The sequence below is a fragment of the Rana temporaria genome, chromosome 4 (assembly GCF_905171775.1).
Source record: "Rana temporaria chromosome 4, aRanTem1.1, whole genome shotgun sequence".
Taxonomy (NCBI): Eukaryota; Metazoa; Chordata; class Amphibia; order Anura; family Ranidae; genus Rana; species Rana temporaria.
In genome coordinates this window covers 169316186-169339298 of record NC_053492.1, presented here as the reverse complement: position 1 = coordinate 169339298, position 23113 = coordinate 169316186, and the positions used below count along the sequence as shown (strand labels likewise).

The window sequence follows — 23113 nt, the reverse complement described above, 5'->3', positions numbered from 1 at the left end:
CAAAGAATTGTCGGCCAACAAACATGAACGTAGTGACGTACTAGCGTTTTTTCAGCTCTTTAGCACCACCCTTTGGGAACCTTCTGCTAATGTTGTGTTTGGGGAGTATTGCTTCCGAGCACGCATGTTTGTACTTTGGACTTTTGTACACACGATCGGAAAATTCGACAACAGAACATTGTCCACGGAAAATTTTAAAGCCTGCCATCCAACATTTGTCCGTGGAAAATCAGACAATTGTCCGATGGAGCAAACAAGCGGTCGGATTTTCGGCCAACAGGCTGTCAACACACAATTAAAATTGGAAAATTCGATTGTGTGCAACAATAACAATTGTTAAGGCAAATACTCCATGTGCTGTAGCTTAGTGAATTAAGCCGAATGTGAAGTTCTGTGCAGAGTAACTTGTTAAATAGAACATAAAAGTACTAGCGTAGGCAGGGGAATTCAGCAAGATCTCTCCTTACTAACAGCATGATTTCACACAGACAGGTAAGTGCGAAAATTATTTTCAAAGCTACCCTCTGCTGCAAATGAGCAATTAAAAGTCAACTACAATTTTAAATATAGACCCAACATAATGAACAAACACTGCTCATTAATTAGCATGGGAATATAAATCACCTACATGCTGCAGGCAAATGAACTAGAAATGCCAGGTAAGAAACAAAACCAGCAGCTCACCTGTAGTTAAAAGACGAATAAGAGAATGGGCTGGAACGCTTGAAAACAGAGTATTGCAGCAGCCATTACAGGGCGCAGACCTTTAATCTAGGTACACGGTAGCAGCATTACACATCTGATCACACCTAAAAAAATCAGCTCTTGGTACATTCATTAGCTCAGCATCTTAGGATAAGCTGAAGAAGCTTTATTTTAGAAGTGCATAATGTGTGTCTATCTGCAATCGTTTCTGCGGGCTTTGAGGAATATCTTCCCCGGGTGAAGGAAGCGTGCACAGGCAAAGGCTCTTTATATACACAATCGCCACAGCTTGCTCTCCCCATCAATTTTAGAAATCACAGATATGATCGAACAAACGTTCAGGTGTGTTTTGTGCTAGGATTAATGTTCCCCATTTGTGAATCGTAAATACGGAATGACACATTTTATTGGCAGCCAGGATCTCGGCTTTAATATTTTTGATATCTAATAAGAGAATATCTGAACGTTACACTTCTATGAATTATGTTGTACCTTTTATATTGCTGCTCTAACTCATTATGTTTTATTAAAGGATGTTTCATCTAAAGATTTTTAATCTATTTTAACATTTCTTTTACTTTGATTGAATGGCAAAGTATAATCAGAGATAAGGGCTTCTGAATGACCTTGGGAGGATGAAACGTGTAGTATCAAACTGGTATTTAACCCAACAGCAAACAGCTTACCAATTCTTATGTGATGGCTGCATTTGTTTTCTCTCTTTTATGGTCACCTGGTGATCTGGCCAGCAAGTCTGTTTTGCAACAGAACAGGCTGTGCTGCAGTCGTAGACGTAGTAGGAGGCTTTAGATAAACCATTTAAAGTGGATGTAAACCCTCCATACACCCAGTGAAGTGAACAGCCTCGGATGATACATAGAGATTAACCAAATCTTCCTATATAGGTTTTATATGTATATCTGCTGTCTTCACATTTATATACTGTTTAGAAAGTTGAGATCCTGTTAGGAGATTTTCTCTTCCTAATTAACACAGAGTGTAATGTCTGGGTATACAGCCAAGATGGATAACATTGCTGATTGGAGGAAAGGCACACACCCCCTCTCATCATAGGCAGAGACTCTCAGAGCTGTTTGGTAATAAGAGCTGCTCTCTGCTAAACTATTTTAGCAACCTCCTTTGACAAAAGATTCAGGCTGCTTTTGTCTAAAAAAAAATCTAAAAATATGTCAGGAGTTCTCAGGCTGATAACAGAGGAACCGTTCAGAAGAGAGCAATAAGACTTGGCTCATTGAAAAGAGATAACAAAATACTCCAGATATATGTGCCCAGCTCAAATTTCAAGAATCGGGTTTACATCCACCCGATGTAAACGTTTTTTTATGGACTTAAAATGCAGCAAATCAGGAGTGCAGGAGTCAAGTGTGCTTAACGTACAGCTCGCAGGGGTCAGGAGTCGGCACCAGAGAGTGCAGGTACCACAAAGAGTGCAGGGGTCAGCAGTCGGTACCACAGAGTGCAGGGGTCCGGAGTCGGTACCACAAAGAGTGCAGGGGTCCGGAGTCGGTACAACAAAGAGTGCAGGGGTCAGGAGTCGGTACCACAAAGAGTGCAGGGGTCAGGAGTCGGTACCACAGAGAGTGCAGGGGTCACTGTGGTCCGAGGTGTGTAAAATACAGAGGAGTGCAGGGGTTCAGAATATTTTATCACACAGAGCACAAGGGTCAGATGGGCCTAACACACAAAGTGCAGGAGTATGTAATGCACAGAGTACATGGGTCAGGAGTATGTCATGCACAGAATGCAGGGGTCCAGAGTACATAACACACTGTGGGCAGAGGTCAGGACTGTGCAATACAAGAGTGCACAATCAAGACCACCTCACTCAGGGAGTTAGGAATACTTAGCACACAAAGTCCAAGAGGTTGGGGGGAGAACACGCAGTCTGCGGGGGTAAGGAATGAGTAACGCAAGCATGCAGAGGTGCAACACACAAACACACACACACGGGCCAGGAGTACTTAATGCAAAAAGTGCAGGGGTCAGACATACATACCACAGCTTTGTCACACTCCCTCCTGCAGGCCTATGTCCCTTCCTAATGGGTGGCACTCATGTGTGGCCCAATAGATGCACAATTATTCTTTTTTTACATGCTGCCCTTACCTTTGGGTGGGTAGTGACAAGACTGCTTTTTAACATGATCAATTTGTTTGTTATATGTATACATATTTTACTGAGAACCTGAATGTGGCAATACAAAATCTCTCACATGAAGGCACTGTCCATAAAGACCAATCAGAATTCAGGAACAATTATTTTACGTCTAATTAAAATTTAAAAGCAAATAATTTTTATTTCTTTTTTTCTTCAATTAACAATGAGCTTGTTCTTTGGTCTTGTCTTTATAGTTTGAAAAAATAAAAAAGGAAATTTCTATACATCTTTATTATACAAGTTGACCAAACCTTTTGTTTTTTGATGGATCTCTTCTAAATTTACTCGATTCAAAGTAACAATAACCAAGGGAACACTTTAACTACAACATTTATATATAAGATTATCTGTGCCAGATACCTGCTGGGTATTTATTTAGCTCAATTTTACCCACTGCAATATGAAAACAATAAACGCCCCTCTAGTAAACGCTGCTAAAAAAGGGGGGAAAAAATCCAACCAGTGCCTTTGATACACAAATGTATAGACTTCCCTGCGATTGTGCAAGGCTACTGCTTGTGACTATATAATTAATATTTCAATCACAATGCAAACAGAATAGTTCACATGGCACTCCTTACCTGTAGTGAGTGACAGATTATGAATATATTTTGCTTGCTAGAAATCCCTCCAGATTACTAAAGGAATATTTACAATAATTACAATACTGTAGTAGATAAAAATAAAAAAATAAAACACTAAGACACAAAAATATTTAGACACAAAGATTATTTTTACATTTCAGATAGAGTAGGCGATTGGTAAAGAGACACAACAGGAAGTCCTTTCAAAGAAAAGGAAATCCTCTCCTAAAGGGCACGTTCACACTACGTGCGTTTTCCTGAACCTGTTCAGTGTAGGGTCTCTGCAAGAGTACATAGAAAACAATTGATCTCTATGTGCCCTATTTTCACCAAAAAGGAGCAGATTGTTGTGGGAAAAATGGAACTAGCGTGAAGTCTTCTTCCGTTCCCGCTGTAGTGCATAGAAATTAATAAAATGTCACCTTATGAAATTCCAATAAAGTTTAAAAAAACAAAAAAAAGTGGCCTGCGTTGTAAAAACACAAGGCAGTTTATACAGCAGCCTGCATGTTAAAATTAATTAATTGTGCAGGCTGGTGTGAACAAGCCCTTAAAAAGAGAAGTATGGGATTTAGATTTATACTCTCCTATAAATCGTTGCTGCATCTGTCCACCACTGGATCTGTACTGAGAGCTGAACGATCAAAGACCGCTGATCGCTAATTTCTCAGCATTTTGTGAGCAGAGAGCCGGGGACTGACAGGCTGTCTGCAGACCGCCGAGAGGCTGAGCCAGCCGTCGGTCCTGGTTTCTGGGAGGATACGATCGGGATCTTTTCAGGGCCTGGATCGGCTCTGTGACGTCAGCCGACAGCGGGCATCAACGTGCTGTTGGCTGCAAATGGTTCACAAAAGTGTAGAACGAACTGCACTCCTGTGATCCCTAGGATAAATACAGCCAAAGTAGCTTTAGCTATACGGAGATCCATCCAAAAGTGTAACTTTTGCTTCGCCCCCTGACATGCTACATTTGGCATGTCATTTTTTTTTGGGGGGGTGTTTACCTTATTTTTGTCCTACTTCCCCCTTCCATTTCTGGCCTGCCTAGGAGACTCCTCCTCTTACCCTAGACGGCCCCTCCCTGACAGCGATCTTCTGAGACATAACACAGGTCCCAGAAGATTGGCTGCCCAATAGCAGAGCGCAGCGTGACTCGCGCACGGCACACCCACAGTTGCTAGGACGGTGCAGAGGAGAGGAGGGGGAGAGGTGTAAGCCTTCGAGCAGCCACATCGCTGGACCATGGGACAGGCAGGGGCAGACTGACAACTCATGGGGCCCCCGGGCACAGGTAAGTAAAGGGAGTAAACCCTGACTTCCTCTTTTTTTAATTGCAAACCTTGCAAAGTACTCCAGCTGTGTGATTGGCCGGAGCCGCAGGTTTAGGAGATATGGAGATATGTACAGTACCTATAGGTAAGCCTTATTCTAGGCTTACCTATAGGTACACGTTCTAAAAAGGGGTTTACAACCACTTTATGAATGTTGTCACTGGATTTGATGTCCCCTTAGAAATACTCTTGTAAACCCATGCTGTGTGAATACGCACCCCCAGGGGGTGAGCCTAGGATGGCAGCTTGGGACCAGAGGAAATTGATTGAATGACTCTAGGCAGGATCAGTTGCCAGCGTGTGGGAGTGGCACGGTAGCCTAGAAATGAAGAGTAGTGCTTTGGAAACTTTGGATTTTTTTTCCCCTTTTCCTAAAGTGAAGCCGATCCCTTCTAATATTTTACAGCCAATGAAACTACCTTCTTAGCCTTTGATCTGCAGTTGCCATGGTGCTTCACATGTGATCAGTTATGACACCAGCCATTTGATATTTGACACAAGCAAATGTGACAGTTATTCACAGCATGCTTTAAATGCAACTGTTTTGGGAAATTGTTAAAGTGATGGGTTTAGTTCCGCTTTAAGATAAAAGCTAAAACTCACTATCATAATTTCACTTATATTCCCATTTTATTGCCCCAGCTTTAAAAAAAAATACTTAATTTGTACTTGTATCAGTTACTGTAAAGTAGCCATTTTACCAATTAACTGCCCTTTCGTTGTAAAGAATGTAGAAAAAAAAAATCTCTTTGCAAGTTAGGCAGGGCCGGATTTACTACTGGGCACACTTGGCCAATAGGTGGCAGAAGGGGCAGCTTTTCGCAGCAGAGTTATCAGATTCTCCCCAGTATCAGCAGAAATCCAATAATTTCATATAATACCACAGGTTCCAATGATGGAAATGTGGCCCCAGTTTATAACGGTATTAAACCCAAAAGCAAAGACTTATTACAAATCTCCCAACTTTTTTGAGATGGGAATGAGGGACACCTATTAGCAAAACTATGTAGGCATAGGACACGCCCCTGCCACTCCCCCTTAAAGGAGAATAATACACAAAAAAACAAGATTAGTTAAAGCGGGGGTTCACCCGGACATACAACTTTTTACCCTTAGATTCCTGCTCATTTTGTCTAGGGGAATCGGCTATTTTTTTTTAAAATCAAAGCTATACTTACCTTTTTAGAGAGCGATCTTCTCCGCCGCTTCCGGGTATGGGCTGTGGGACTGGGCGTTCCTATTTTGATTGACAGTCTTCCGACAGGCTTCTGACGGTCGCATCCATCGCATCACGATTTTCCGAAAGTAGCCGAACGTCGGTGCGCAGGCGCAGAATAGCGCCGCACCGACGTTCGGCTTCTTTCGGCTACTCGTGACGCGATGGATGCGACCGTCGGAAGCCTGTCGGAAGACTGTCAATCAAAATAGGAACGCCCAGTCCCGAAGACCCATACCCGGAAGCGGCGGAGAGGATCGCTCTCTAAAACGGTAAGTACAGCTTCGATTTTAAAAATACTAGCCGATTCCCCTAGACAAAATGAGCATCAATCTAAGGTTAAAAGTTATTTTTAGGGTGAACTCCCTCTTTAAACCAGGGGTGTCCAAACTTTTTTCAAAGAGGGCCAGATTTGATGAAGTGAACATGCGTGAGGGACGACCCATTTGGCCTGACATTCTGTGAACCATTAAAATTCGGTCTAAGTGTGTTCGTCCGAGCACTAATACACTGCCCAACAAGAATTATCTTCCCTTTGTGGCTGTGTGTAAGTAAAGAGATGAGCTCGGGCGTATTATTTGGATATACCGTATTTATTGGTGTAGAACACGCACATTCACTTTAAGAGGGAAGTTTCAGGAAGAATGAGTGCTGCATTTCATGGCAATCATGGGTGCTGCATTCCTGGCAGTCATGGGTGCTGCATTTCTGGCAATCACGGGTGCTGCATTCCTGGCCATTTCTAGGAATGCGGCACCCACCATTGCCAGGAATGCGGCACCCACCATTGCCATTAGTGCAGCCTTGGAGGTGACATGGAGGAGGCAGGATGAGCACCAAAGATATCCAGGAGAATGTCCTGTTTACCCAGCAGCCTCTTTAAAGCGGGAGTTCACCCGAAAAACAATTTTTAACATTAGATTGAGGCTCATTTTGGGAAGCAGAATCGGGTGTTTTTTTTTTAAATCGAAGCAGTACTTACCGTTTTAGAGATAGATCTTCTCCGCCGCTTCCGGGTATGGTCTTCGGGACTGGGCATTCCTATTTGATTGACAGGCTTCCGATGGTCGCATACATCGCGTCACGAGTAGCCGAAAGATGCTGAACGTCGGTACGGCACCTGCGCACCGACGTTCGGCTACTTTTCGGAAAATCATGACGCGCTGTATGCGACCGTCGGAAGCCTGTCAATCAAATAGAAACGCCCAGTCCCGCAGCCCATACCCGGAAGCGGCGGAGAAGATCTATCTCTAAAACGGTAAGTACTGCTTCGATTTAAAAAAAAAACACCCGATTCTGCTTCCCAAAATGAGCCTCAATCTAATGTTAAAAATTGAGTTTTTGGGTGAACCTCCACTTTAAGAGAAAGTCCTGCCTCCTTTGATGGACAGAACAGTCGTCCAATGACAGCGCCGGAGACAGGACTTCCTATTAGCAGAGGCTGCAGTGTAAACAGGAAATAATCCTCCTGTGTGCACGGCACTAGTCCCGCCTCCTTGCTCCGAGGCAGCCAGCCTAATACCTATATATCTTTTGTGGCCCCGACGCTGGGAGATTGTCGGGGGCCACAAAAGATATACATGTTTAGGTAACCAGGCGGGCTATTCAAAACCGGACCGCAAATGGCCCGCGGGCCGGACTTTGGACATGCCTGGGTTAAACCCAAAAGGGCTTTATATTAGCTTTTGGTATTTACAAGTGCAGCAATTTAGAAATCATATGAAAGGTTTAGCACTGGAAAACACGCTGGAAAACACCTTTTTAATGATAAAAAGTGCATTTTATATACAACTATATAGATCAGACCAAAATGAGGGAAAATTGAGGAGGAATGAGGGACAGATGGACATTGTTCCAAATCAGGGACAGTCCCTCGAAATCAGGGACAGTCGGGAGCCATGTTATTATATTGCAGCTTACCATATCTTAGATCTGATGGCTGCATTTGTTTTTGTTTTTTAGGCTTTCTTCTATTTTCATCTAATGATCCAGCCAGCAAGTCTGTTTTTTAAAAGAACAAGCTCTCCAGCAGAATGTATGTAGAGTATATAGGCAAATTATTTACCACAGGCAGGGGTGTTTACAATAATCAGAATTTTATGTAAAAACCTTTAAAAAAGGGAAAAACTCTTTGCAGTAACTGCTTATAAAGTATAAGATGGCGTTTGGCTTCAATTTGTTAGTGTATCTGCTAGTACATCTAAAGCCACGTACACACGATCGGAATTTCTGATGGAATTTTCCGTTGGAATTCCGATGAAGCTGACTTCCATCAGTCTTGCATACATACACACCGTCAGACTAAATTCCGACTGTCTGTCACAGTTTTACGCGGTGACGTAAAACACTACGACGAGCCGAGCATGCGTAGACTTGATTCGGAGCATGCATGTTTTTTTTCTCTGTCAGAGTTGCACACAGACAATAGGAATTTCCTATCGTTTTTTTTTCCCCATCGTAAAAAAATAAAACATGTTCTATTTCTAAACACCGGACGGAAAAAAGTCCGATGGGGCCCACGCACGATCGGAATTTCTGATGAAAAACGTCCATCTGATTTTTTTTCATCGGAAATTCCCATCGTGTGTACGCGGCATTACACTCCCCACCCCCTAGACTGACAATGCTGCTGCCCAAACATGTCCCCTATGTCCCGTCATCCGGGATGGGGGCACTCTAATAAAGGGGGTATGTCACTGGCCAGATCACCAGGTAAAATCAGAGGGGGAAAAGCCAAAAAAAGAAAAAAAAAAGAAAAAACGGTTTCAGCCGCCAATTAACGATTGCTAAGCTGCAATATATTACATTTTTGGTTTTGGGTTTAATACTGCTTTAAGGATTTCAACAGCTACCTTTTTTTTAAAAACATCTTTAAATGCTATTTTCTGTGGTAGAATGTAAGCATTGAACATCATGCTGTGCTGCAGAATGAAAAGCATATACTGTATAAATGTTATTTCCAGCAAACTAGCTTCTACCTTGCATCATAAGCAGCAGACATTGCTATGGATACAGTCATAGACTGCACTGCTGGACAGAAGGTTACCGTGCAGACAGACACTAGGGGTTACTCACCTCGCTCTGTCTGTTCTAGTGCATCATATACATTATGAAACAGGCGAGTACAGTCTCCACCGGCAGAACACAGAGGACACAGGGAGCACTGGGACAGCCAGACATGTAATTAGCAGGTGATTCACACATGCTTTGTTGTCTTTTCCATTCTGATTTGTCGGCCTCTAAATCCCGGGCTATTAGCCAGTGCGTCACTACCGATAGAACACGAAAAACTTTTCTCACAAAGCTATATATAAAATTCACAGGGATTTCTAGCATGAGTTCACCATGTTGCTTCCAATGTGATTGGTTTTTAATTTCCTTTGCTGCCGTCTCACTGTGCTATGCGGGATGCTAAGTCATATATCATGGATTCTACATACACGACTCCCTGAGAGAGAGTACAGCTGGTACATAAGAAGCTGTGGATGGCGGGCTGCGGCAAGCAATGCAAACAGAATGCTGACCGCGCCAGGCGATGCTTTCAACAAAATACTAACAGGATCAAATTTGTTAATTAAATCCAAAAGATGAAGTTCACATAATGCCCCTTCAGCCTTCTTGCCTTGAATCAGGCAGGATGTTTTTTTTTTTTTTTTTTTAATAAATAACAGTGATTATTTGAGAAAAAAAATCCAACCATAAGAAATGTTGGGCAGGGGGGAACATCTACCATGGTTGGGTAATGATCATCGTCATAACGTTTTCTGATGTTATCCGATAGCTGCTGGAACCTTCAGATCTTCAACCTACACAGGCTTTGTTTTAGATTGAAAACAGCACAAGAGCTGCTTTGCTATCACTGTGTAATCTAGTGTGACCTTCCCATTCCAAAAAAACGTATATATATATATATATATATATATATATATATATATATATATATATATATATATATATATATATATATATATATATATATATATATATATATATATATACACACACACACACACACTTTTCTAGGCTTTCAAGGTTTCATTACAAACAGCATTTTTACCATTAATATTATAAATAAATGTACCACTTTTTAGCTGGAGTTTTTTTTACTAAAAGTATGTAGCGCCCCTTTACCTTCAGAACGGGTGCTATGTTAAATTTAGTGGGAGAATGAGAGCGTTATGTTGCTCTCATTCTTGATTTTGGTAAATTTGGCTGTTGCCAAATTCTGGATTGTCCTGTGGGTCAGTCTATGCGTCCAGAGATACGGTTTCATCTCTGGACGGCAGATGTCACCAGAGGGATCCAGGCGGAGCCGCTTCTTCCCAGCAGCCAATAAGAAGAATTGGGCCTCGATGTGCATGCTGGGGAGGGGTATTTCTGTGGCGGAGGCCGTTGTTTTGCGTTCTTCGCGGGTTCCTGGTTCCGGGTGTGGGACCTACCTTTCGGGTGTGCGCACATCGCGGCCCCGACCACTATGGCCGACCTGGCCTGGAGTCGCACGCTACGCGGAGTTCCAGACTCTGGGCCCTCCTGGCCTGGAGCGACTGATGCTGCAAAGGTGCACTAGTGACTTACTGGGTCCCCACTTCTACTGAGGAGATCCCAGGCTGTATGCCGTTCGGTGGGGGATCGGTTTGAGGAGAACCCGGAGGCAGGTTATCCAAAAGGGCTTGAACGAACCATCGGGGATCTAGTGACCGGAACATTGACAGGTACACTTGCACTGTCAACCGATGACCCCAATGTAATTTACTGGGAGGATTCGCTCTGCCGTTCAACTTGCACTAGGCCTGTGGCAGAGGCCTCAATATTCAATCAGAGCCAAGTCTGTGGCAGAGACTTGTTCCTCCCATCAACCTTAAGAGGCACTCCGGCTGCCAGGCCTGTGGCAGAGGCCTGTCCGGAGGCACTTCACCCACTCTGACTGGAGTGGGGACGCATTGATACAACTACAGAATAGCAGGATTGCTTTTCTCTATCCAGAGCCTGATACTGCAGAGTTCCTTTATTTCATCAACCTTTTCTGTCTTCCCCAAGTTGATGTGTTGGTCGTGTTGGACCAAGAAATAAAGCATTCAGAAAACTTCATCTGCAGACTGGACATTCAATTACTGCTCTACTCACTACCTTCACCCCTAGACATCACATAGAGGTAACTTAATACGCCAATCTCAAATCAATCAGCGGCTCCTGAGGGGGTAGCGCTACAAGTAGAAGATCACTCCTGCTCACTTTTGTTACTACATGTCCATACTCTGAGTCCCAGTCATCCTGGACCTGCCCCAGATTAAGGCTACCCATAGAGGAGTAAATTTTCATTCAACAAGTGGGTTGAACAAAGAAAACCGATTCCCACATTCAATGTCGATGGGGAAATCTCCGCTGCGTTATTGTATTCTGACAGCAAGGAGACTTTCATGCTGTCAGAATGCACAGATCGGTGCTGCAGGCTATAGCTGGCAGTGCTGATAAAGTGAGGAAAATCCAACAGCGCAGTTGTACAGAAGTTGATTGGCAGATGGACTTCTGTACAACCACAGTCCCCATACGTGGATCAAAATTTTAGCTAGCCCCTGCTGAACCAGACAAATTTCGATCCATGTATGGCTGGCTTAAAGCAGATCTTCACTACATCCGAGACCCACAAACCAAAAGCATTATTTAAATCATTATTTAAATCATTTTTATTATTCAACGCAAACTCAACCGTCCATCCATGTCTCTATGCTTTATTTACTTTGAAAAAGAACCCTCCAGCATTTCTGCCCATGGCCATCATAAATAAGGGCAAATGATTCATGAAGCATTAAAGAGGGGGTTCACCCTATAACATTTTTTTTTTCTAGCATTAAATTAAGCATAGTAGCACGAGCTACAGTATGCCTTTATTTTTTTTGCCCCGTACTCACCGTTTAATCCTATAGTGAAGATTCAGACTCCCCGCGGGGAATGGGCGTTCCTATCCAGAGGGAAGATGATTGACGGCCGGCTATGGCGCATCACGCTTCCCACGGAAATAGCCGAAATAGGACTTGGCTCTTCACGGCGCCTGCGCCTAGTCTGTGCGCAGGCGCCGTATAGCGCCGTGAAGAGCCGAGACCTACTCCGGCTATCTTCGGGGAGCGTGACGCGCCATAGCCGGCCGTCAATCATCTTCCCTCTGAATAGGAACGCCCATTCCCCGCGGGGAGTCTGAATCTTCACTATAGGATTAAACAGTGAGTACGGGGCAAAATAAATAAATAAAAGGCATACTGTAGCTCGCGCTACTATGCTTAATTTAATGCTAGAATGTTGTTATTGAGGGTGAACCACCGCTTTAACTACCTGGAATCCATCTGCGCTTAGCTCAAGCATGAATACAGAGAAGTGTGCTTAGCTGAGAAAACCCTTCCTCCCCTCCCAAAGACTCATGTGATGTATGTTTTATTTGCCTAGACTAGAAACCAGGAAGTAACTAAAGAAATAAAAAAATAAAAAAACACACACAAGTATGATTTACTTTACTTTCTATTTACTAGCAGCATGAGGAGTCAATATACTTAATGTTGTTTGGGAAAGCGAAGTTCCACTTTAAGACTGGACAGTGAAAGGAGAAGCAGCACAGTGATAAGCCCATCTTTGTCACTCTGATTACTTCTCCCATCAGCATACTCGTTGTCAATACATGATTGGCTCATTTTACTACTGCTTCCTCTCACTCTCCAGTCCTTCTATACATTGACAACAAGATACTAATACCAGGTCAACTTCAGGAACCTATACTGCGTGTGTTTAAAATGGTGTATTGAGGAATACAGTGCTGCCTTAATGTCTTTTCTATCAGCCTTGAGTTCAGCTTTACAACAACAACAACAAAAAAGATGATCGATCGATATTTAGATGAATGCAAGCTAATATGAATCTAAGCAAATACATTTTATTTGGGTAAACATATATGCAGGAGTAGGTTATGTTCTCTGCTTATGTCACATTTAATTTTCAGATGAATTCAATTTAAAGAACATGCTCTAATAAATATTTACACTTTTATTATTCCTCCTAATTACAGATCTATAGAAAAATCGGGAGCTTTTTTTTTTGTACAAATATTGCTTGAGCTTAACAAATAAATCTCTGACAAGCTTCAATCTGAATGGAGCACCTTGGACAGCTAAATCCATCATGATTAGTAATGAAATCTTAAGAGGTTAACTAACATAATACAGACATCGATCTGGTTTGTTCAGATGACAAGCAGAACATTGTCAACAAACAGGTTAAAGGGGATTTCTCACGTGTGTGCAATGCATTGGGTAGCATGTAGAAAAGAACGAAGGCCAATAAGTGGGCAATTTCTGCTGCTTTACCATGAAAATCAGTATAACAAACCAGTAAAATGATCTTTTACTAATGATTTTAGCGCAGCTATTCACTGTTTCAGTAAAATGATCAACTGAACTATAAAATAAGGCACAATTTGAAAAAAAACGCAAAAGCAGAATTTTAGAGTCTTCTAGTAGAAAATGTAGGTAATTTTTTGGAGAGTTACCCAATGGAAATATTTAAGCATTTACGTAGACAGTGTGTAAGGTGCTAAAATATATATATAATCCAAGACACGCAATGACATTTGGCTAATAATTCTATGCCTAAGGGCAAGCAGGTGACTGTTGACCATCACTGGCGTTCAGTTAGGCTGTAAAGTACATGAAAAAAAAAAAAAAAAAAGATTGTCCCAATTGTTACTGTTTGCACCCAAGATAAGCAATGGCACAATAATTTGCCAAGATTGTGCACGTGGGTCAACGTGCCCTCATCAGTTCATGAACGCCTTAACAATGCCATTGTGTCTGAACATTACCCGCCAATATCAGTGGGTCAATTCCAGATAAACTGGAAAAGCATTTACAAGATGTTGGTAGATCCTGAGCCTTTGCTTGTTCATGGTCAACGTGTATCAAATCTTGATGCAAATATAAAAGTATTAGGCACCGTGCACAGCATAGATTAAAAAAAAAAAAAAAACGCCAGTGCTATTGACAGGTAAAAAAAAAAAAATATATATACGTTTTGAGTTTAAGTGTTTAGCATTTTTTTGCCAGAAAAACACTCTCAAAAAACAGAAGGTTTTTTTTTTCTGCCTCTAAAAGCCAAGCTTAAAAAAAATGCCTCCAGGCCAGGTGTTTCTCAACTCCAGTCCTTAAGGCGCCCCAACAGGTCATGTTTTCAGGATTTGCATTATTTTGTACAGGTGATTTGATCAGTTTCACTGCCTTAGTAATTACCACAGTCGTTTCATCTGAGGGGAATCCTGAAAACATGACCCTTTGGGGTGCCTTGTTGACTGCAGTTGAGAAACACTGCTCCAGACTAACTAATGTGCATAGACACATAGGATAACATTAGGTGCTTCTACAGACAAAATGCTAAAACTACTTTAGGAGCAGAGTTGTTTTTTTTATAAGCCTCCTCACCTATCACCAATTTACTAACAGACATCAAAGCCTGGATGTCACACAACTTCCTCAAACTTAATATATCAAAAACTGAGCTCATGATTTTTTTTCTCCCTCACGTGCCTCTTCCCCCGATTTCTCTGTCAAGATCGATAGCACTACTATGAGCCCATCCCCGCATTCCAAGGTTCTGGGTGTAACCCTAGACTATGAACTCTCCTTTCGGCCCCACGTCCAAATACTTTCCAAAACCTCTGCAACATCTCCAAAATAGGCCCCTTACTAACCAAGGACATCTCTCGCCTCGACTACTGCAACTCCCTCCTCACGGGATTACCTTTATATAGACTATCCCCCCCTTCAGTCCATCATGAATACTGCTGCCAGACTCATCCACCTTACCAACCGCTCTGTGTCTGCTACTCCTCCCTGTCAATCCCTTCACTGGCTTCCGCTCACCCAACAAATTTAATTCAAAACTCTAACAACAACTTAAAAAGTTGTCTCAAAATACCAGACCGCCTGCCCTCTAGTTCCCTCGCCTCCAGGACTTTTCCCGAGCCTCTCCTATGGAACTTCCTACCCCTATCTGTCCAACTATCTTCTACTCCACTTGCTTTTAGACAATTCCTAAAAAACTCTCTCTTCAGAGAAATCTATTCTGCCTTCACAAAACAACTGTACTTTTACTTTCTCCATCAGATCATCCCCCCCACAGTTATTACCACTTCTATCCTTGACCCTCCCTTTTAGATTATAAGCTCTAATAAGCAGGGCCCTCTAATTCCTTCCATTTTTTTTATATTGTCTTGTAACTGTACTGTCTGCCCTCATGTTGTAAAGCGCTGCACAAACTGCTGGCGCTATACAAATCCTGTATAATAATAATAATAATAATAATAATAATAATAATAATAAGCAAATGTATATGGAGCCTTAAAGGGGTTGTAAAGGGAAAAAAATGTTTTCATAATAAGCATCCTTTACCTGCAGACATTCCTCTTTGTTCGTTTTTTCACAGAAGTTGCTCTATTTATTCTCTGTTCTGTTCACTTCCTGCTTGTCTGATTTTACTGACCACCGTGATGGGAGGGTTTACTGCGGTGGTCAGTAACGTGCTCACCCCCTCCTGGGAACTACATCTGTGTGGCAGGATGCTCTCTACGTGTTAGAGACTTCAAGGAGGTGTGAATTACTGGGCGTGCCGCAGTTCATACTGGGAAATGTAGTTCTTACATGAACGAACACCGCAAACCAGGAAGTGAATGAGAGAACAGAAACTAGAATGCCGGAGGTGATATAGATGAAGGAATTTAATAGGTATTTACTCGTTTTTTTAACAGAATCATTACACTATTCTGTCTGTCTAGATTGCAGACATTCATTTAGTGACCCTTTAATCTTGCATCACAGTTGCCCGCTACCTCGGAGTACTTACAGAACTAACATGGTGTCGATTTTATTACAAGGGCCCATACACACCATGTGCATCGAGCTGCGCAGGGCAGCCTTTGCCGAAACAATCCCAAAGCACAGACAAGGAAATTTGCCTTGAGCCCTAACAGTTTAGGTAACACCACTGTGATGCACGGAAAAAAAAGAAAAAAAGTAGGACATGCTCTTCTTTTTTCAGTACAGCATGTTGCTACATGATTATAACACACTGCAGTGAATAAAGATGAATTAAGTGTCACTTTGTGACATTTCAATAAAGTTGTTAAAAAAGAAAAGGCAAATAGTGCAACGCGTCATTACAACACATTGGAAGCACACACACACACACACACTAGTGCCCATGGTATAATGCAGCCATTGGCATAAACGAGCCCTTAGGGCATGATCCTCTATAGGTTTAGGGGTTCCACAACAAACAACAGGCTTAACACAAAGTCAAATGCCAGGTCCCCAACGGGTAGTGCACACACAGAACCAAAGAAACTCCCACAAAAAACTGGATGAGGATCGACACGCAGAAACCACAGTGAGTGCTTTCACACTATTGCTTGGTATAGTTGCCCTCAGCAACCAATAGGTTCACCAGAAGCCCTATTGAGGGCAAAAATGACTCCCCTCCCCCTTGTGTACCTTCTAATCCATCCTGCAAGGTTATACAAGTCCCTCACTGATGCAGTTTCTGGGTGTGGGGGACCGCAAAGCCAAGTCTGCAGATTGTCCCTCATGATCACCTTGCAGGGACATCGCTCATCTTCAGGATCCTAAGAGCACCCCACACTGCTTTACAGCCTATAGAAGTGTCCATGTCACACAGACAGCGATATGGACACCTGAAGACGGATTCCGATGGATGTAAACAAAAAGGTAAAGGGAGGACTCACATGACTGTAGCATTAGGCAAGTAAAATGGGTATTTACATAAAAGGTTTTTCTTACTGCCAGCAATCAGTAAGAGAGGGTTGGGAGATTTAGGAAAGTTCATTATATTTGAAAATTGCTGAACTACTAAGTAATTGCTCCTAAATTCTTGTTTGTGTGCCCAAGAGCCCCGCCAATCCTGGGCACACACTACAGAGTATGGAGGCCCCAACTTTACTAACAAGGAGCTCTTCCCAAGGGCTCAACATCCTCTACTTCTGGGCCACATCTCACTTTCCTGTTAACCATAGTGGCTTCTAATGGACAAGGTAAAAGAAAATGCAGAATTCAGGAATCAATTAACGAAAATCCTGAGATGGCCTGACATTTTTAACTAGAAACATACATATCTATTGATATGAGGAATAAATATGACTAGCTCCCAGAAGCTATTTACATGCAATGATTTTTAAGTGAAATAGTGTTGCGCCGCTCTCACATCAAACTACACTTGCACAAATTGTAAGTGTTGATTGCCTGTCATTTTGTCTAGCCCTGACTTAAATATAAATGTAATATACCGCAGCTTACCAGTCTTTGAATGGGTTGGCTGCATTAGTTTCCTTTTACAAGGCGTTTTCCTCCCTAAGGCACAGATGGAGAAAATGTCTTTCTGGCAACCACAGGGGAAGCTGTAAAATCCAGCAGGCTGGTTGTAGCCAAGTTGATTGATCAATCAAATTGGGAACATTCAGTCTTCCCATACATGGTACGAACCGGCCAAGATTCAAACCGTCTATGGCCAGCTTTATTCTCACGTGATCTTTGCAGTAACACACATCCTGTTCTAGGGTGACAGCAATCACATGCTGTTCCTCTGTGGAGGAAGCCGGCTTGTCCCCCTAGGCTGCTTTCCTGATTTGGACTATAAATCACCTACCCATCTCTATTTAATAGAAAGAAGGGGGTTTGCAGTTTACAGAAAATAACTTAAAGAGCTGATAACACTTAGATTTGAGTCAGTGGACAGGAAGTTACAAGGATAATGAACAGCATGATTGGAGAAATCCCCCCTGACGACTACTGTATTCCAACAGCCAGCACCCGTGGCTGTCAGAAAACCCAAACAGTGGCCGCACCTAATTGGGTGCCGCCGCTTTTCAGAAGACAATTTGCAAAGGATGTTGGGTGAGAGAGTGCCAACAGGGGCACCTCCCAAAACTCACTGCGTATGTCCAGCTTTATTACACCAGCACAGACGGGGGGGTGAACCTATTATTTCTGCAGCACCACTAATCTCAGGGCTTCACTTGTATCACTGTAGTACACAGTATACACAATTATGTGAGAGCTGTTAAGAAAGAATAAAGATTACATTGGTTACGAAAGCAAAAGTCTCACTACAAGCTGTCTACGGGCCCATTAAGGCTAAGTTCATGCTATAGCCGTCTCCAAAAAGCAATCCACATTGGCCCACTTTTCAGAGGGAAGCTAATCTGTGGCTTCTAGGTGCTCAGGAGGGGATCCTTCTGCCCCATGGATTCTTTTTTTTTTTTTTTGTCAAATTGCAGTTTTGAATGAAATGAACGTGGTGCAATCAACTTGCAATTGTGGCATGCTCCCACTGACTTGAATAGGAGAGTTTGACTAAAGCCCCATACACACCATCAGATTATCTGCAGATTTTTGTCTTCAGATTTACCAAAACCATGTAGTACAAGGGCCTGCCTGATTGCATACAAATTGAAACTCTTAAGGTTTGACCTCATATTATATGGTTTTGGTAAATCTGAAGACAAAAATCTGCAGATAATCTGATGGTGTGTATGGGGCTTTAGAATGGTTGAATTGGACAAGCCGCGGTAAATTTGGCATGGCATGTGTACAGTCCTGTCCAGCTGTATGCAATATTTTAGTGGGCGGCCTGAAGCAGCTCAACCTCTGGTTTTCCTGTTCCCTGGCCATCAACCATGTGAAAGAGGCCTTAAAAGAACAGACGTTGAAGACTTATTTTGAGCAACTCCATCAACTATTTCACATACAATTCAGCATTCAATATTAAAAATCATACTAAAATAGTACACGTACATTGAGCACGTTTTGTAATAATCAGCTTTTTTACTAAGGATATCAAAACAAGAACAAACTGCAACTTACTTTGGGTTGAATTCTCTTGGGTTGGTTCTTCTTTCTGAACTTCTCCTTCATTTCTTCTAGAAGACCTTTCATTTTTTTGCCTTCGGGAGAGTTCAGATATTTTGGGCTCAAATGAAGATAACAATGCCAATTGGCAGAATCAAAGCCCCAATGGCAGGTCCTCTTATCTGGCGATCGGTGAGAGTGCATGACAAAAGTCTGTGTTGAAAACATCCCGTAGCACTCCAAACACTGAATGCAAGGGGCGTCTGGCTGGGCGTAAAGTTGAGGTGCAAACAAACCCTGGCACTTTCCTAAACAATCGTGTTCAACTTCAAAGGCACTACCTGTTTCCTTTAACTGAGCCAAAGAGTTTTTTGCAGGCAGCAAGCTGCCATTTTGTGGGAAAGTATGCGGCCGCAGAAGAGCATTGCATAGTCTCTGAGCGTCTGTCAAAGTGATCAGTCCACAGGACGGAGCATTGAAAGGAAGAATCCCCAAAACCTTTAAAATGTGAAGCTGGTCTGATGTACAGCGCGAGCAGTATATGTACATTTCATCGCACACAATATTAATCTGCTGGAGAGAGAAATCCCGCAGTACAGAGTTCAAGACTTGGGGCAGGCACAGTCTCTTTTCACCTCCCACCATGAAACATGAGATTGATTCTCCCTCCAGTTCAGTCTGACTGAGCTCTGTTGAACTGTCCGATGGTATAAGAAGCGGCCCGGGGTGAATTTGCGGGGATGGGAGAGGCAAGAACACTGTTGGCGACATGTTTTCTTGAGAAAAACGGGCAGAGAACGCAGCAGGCCCACCCAGTGAACTCCGGCTGCTTAAATTGAACTGTGCCAACGTGTGCTTGAGTCCAGGGTTCAGCTCAGAAGACCCGCTAAGCGGTACACTACTCAGCTTGACAATGCTCTCTTTGTTTTCCTCTACAGCTGTCTCTTTATAGTCATCCACTTCCATTTTGATTGCTACAACCTTGTTTGCAACATTGGGAACATCTAAGTTAACTTCGCTTTCTTTAGCCAGTTTCTTTAAAGGGGGGCTTCCGTCTTCCCCCATATTTGCACTTTGTCCAAATATCAAAATTCCAAATTTTGAAGCCAATAAAATTTTTATGCATTAAAAGCTGCCATCATATCAAAATGAAATGTCATTACCAAAATGCTAGCAAGCTAGAAAGAACATGTATGCTACATAACAGACTTATATACATATGTAGTTAACCTTTCTTCACTTAAAAAAAAAATTGCATATATTTAAGGGCCTTCCAAAAATGTAAAAAAAAAAACGAGTTCAGATACCTTCAACCAGCTGAGAGTGCAATGTGCAAGATACTGTAAAAGGTGTCCATGTCATGTACTATTGACCTTACTCCCACCCATGAAAATGGTTTACTTTCTTTTTTTGGTCACAATCTGTTACAAAATTGCATCCAGGTTATGGCTATAGTAAAAAGAAAAAACGTAGCCAGCTGATGAAACCAAGATCTAATGGCGACAGTGTTTTGAGCGATGAGTTATCTAGGAGGCAGTTAACGTGAGTTATATCTAAACATATATCCAGGAACGATCAGCCTTCTGCCTCTGCTGGTGTGTTATTTCAATAAGCCATCTCCTCATCTAGAAAAGAAGAAAAGCATAGATGTTCTTTAACACAGTCAAGGTCAAATTCTTAAAATGTACATGGGCTTATCACCTTTTCATAAAATGATTACATTCCAAAAAAAAAATAAAAAATCTTCCCTTCGGACACGCTGCCACGCAATATAGGTTAGGGCTTAGAATCTGGAAAAAAAAAACGGGGGCTTGGAACAGAAGGTCATCCCGATTATCCTTTGTGCTGGCTTTTTAAATGATCTCAGGCATATCAATCGCTATGCCAAGCCTTGCTTGCTCTAATCTAAAAAGCCATGCTCCAGATCACCGGAGGTGCTGCAAGCTGGATTTCAAACATACAATAAAGACCCGTTTAATGACAAATGGTAAAACGTGACTGCAAGCCTAAACACATGAAAAAGACTTGACTGGACCCAATAAGTGGGAAGGGGGGGGGTGGAAGAGAAATCTCCCCGAAGACTGTCATGTGATAATCCTTATGTAGTCAGCTTACAGTTCACTGCAGTCCAGCAAGAGGCTGAGAACTCGGCTGGAGATGCTGATGGCAGGACCCCAGGATGGAGCTTCCTCCATCCTCTCCTGACTGTGCAACTGTAAACATCGCCCCTGTGCTATGCTAGCCCCCCCAAGGTGCTTAACCCTTCCGCGCCACCACTTCTACACCAATCGGTGACAGGACTGACAGGGATGGACTTGCCTTGGGTTGGAAGTAGCTATAAAATATAATAAAAAAAAAATACAAACGCCAAAACAATACAAATAAAGCCACAATGCCAGAAAAACAAATAATGCCAAACAAAAAAATATATATAAATAATACCACAACAACAAGAAAACCCCTGAAAAATGATGGTTGTGTTGTGGATGAATGGTGGTAATTTGTTGAAGCAGCACGCAAAAAAAAAAAAAAACACAAATGGTACCACAATAACAAGAAAACCCCAAAATAATTATAGTTTTCCGTGTGTTGGATGGATAGGGGTAATTTGCCGAAGCAGCACGCTACAAAATAACATAATGGGAAAAAAGAAAAATACACACACACATATTAATATATATATATATACACATATACATATACACACACACACACACACACACACACACACACATACACATATATATATATATATATATATATATATATATATATATATATATATATATATTTTTTTTTTTTATTTATTTTTTTTAACCACAAGAAAACCTTAAAACAATGATAGCTATCCGTGTGCTGGATGAACGGTGATAATTTGCCGAAGCAGCATGCTACATGTGCGCGCTTTATCCAATACGCTTATCTAGGAGACAAGAATGCAGCAACAACAAATTGGACATCTTATCAACATGTACAATCCACATATTAAGACATACTCCAGCCACAGGGCAAAGTTACAAGGAATGTAAAAGGGGGAGAAAAACATGGATGTCAACGGGGGGGTGTTAATATAATAAGACGGGTACAAACAATAGACGCCAAATAAATGCGCCTTACGTTGCGATTTACCATGATGTATAATACTATGGGAAGCGTGCTCAGGCTGACAGTGCTCTGCTCACATTATAGTGTCATTAATAAAGCAGAGAGGAAACAATGGGCTAGGGAATTCCCATGGCATCCAGGCATTTAATTTCACCAGCAAATCAATGACTGATGGCTGGAAGTCTAATGTGATGGGTGTCACAACAAAGAGCGGCCAATCGCTGACCACGGACAGGACCACTCGGTGGTCACTCACTCACACACACTTCTTTCATGCTGTACTGCGCTACACCCCCTGGCAGCATCATTGACAGTGATCCTGTGTGATCAGATTGCTGAGCCTCTCTAGAAAAGCCCAGCACTGCATTGTAGGGGCAATGCCAGCCTGAGCCCAGGAAATGCCATCAGCTGGGGACACAGGGCCAGACTGGTATAGAGAGATCCTGCCAGCCTCTGTGCCCTCCTGCTTGTCCCTCCTCCACCCTTGGCCTCTGCCTGTTACCTGCTGTCCAGGTGTCCCAGCAGTGACAGACACACAACTGTCCCACTGTCACCTCCAGGGATCCCCCTACTGTACTGCCTACACTCGGTGCCACTCTGTGCCTATGATCAGCTGTTACCTTGGCATCTCCGGTCACTCCGATCCTGCCTGGGTGCCATCGTTGCTCTGGCTCGATGTCAGCCTGTCTCTACCCCCCCTTTCCTCCCTCCCTCCCCAGTCTACGGCCCGTGACGTCACCACTGCACACGAGCCGCCTCCCTCCTGCCGTCTGTCGGCTCAGTCTGCGGAGAGCAGGAAGCGGTGACGTCACCAGGAGGGGGAGGAGCGGGGGCGAGGAGGGTGATGAGAGGGGCAGACGCGCCTGTCACGTGATGTGTGTGTGTCTGTGTGTCGGTGGAAGTGTGGAGGTGCTGCGATCACACGCTGAGTGTAGGAGGATGAGCTCTACATTAATCTCACCAATCACAAGTGCCAGACTGGGGGCATCCAACCAAGGGACTCTCCATGATAGACACTGGAACCTGCTCTCTGCTATATAGATTGCACAATGTCTTCCTATGTAAGCTGCCTGGATAGTGACAGTCCCTGGAATTCAGTGTC

At 42.8% G+C, this 23113-nt stretch overlaps 1 protein-coding gene across 1 annotated transcript in view; it reads right to left on the bottom strand.

The window, feature by feature from the left end:
• SKIL (SKI like proto-oncogene) overlaps positions 1-22732 on the bottom strand; it is a 72925-nt gene extending 50193 nt beyond the window's left edge. The window contains exons 1-2 of the mRNA XM_040349333.1: positions 22632-22732; positions 18922-20531 (exon numbers count right to left, since the gene is read on the bottom strand). Of these exons, the coding sequence (XP_040205267.1) occupies positions 18922-19971 (1050 nt within the window). The 5' untranslated portion in view covers positions 19972-20531; positions 22632-22732. The remainder of the gene's footprint in view (positions 1-18921; positions 20532-22631) is intronic.
• Between the last annotated feature and the right edge of the window lie 381 nt (positions 22733-23113).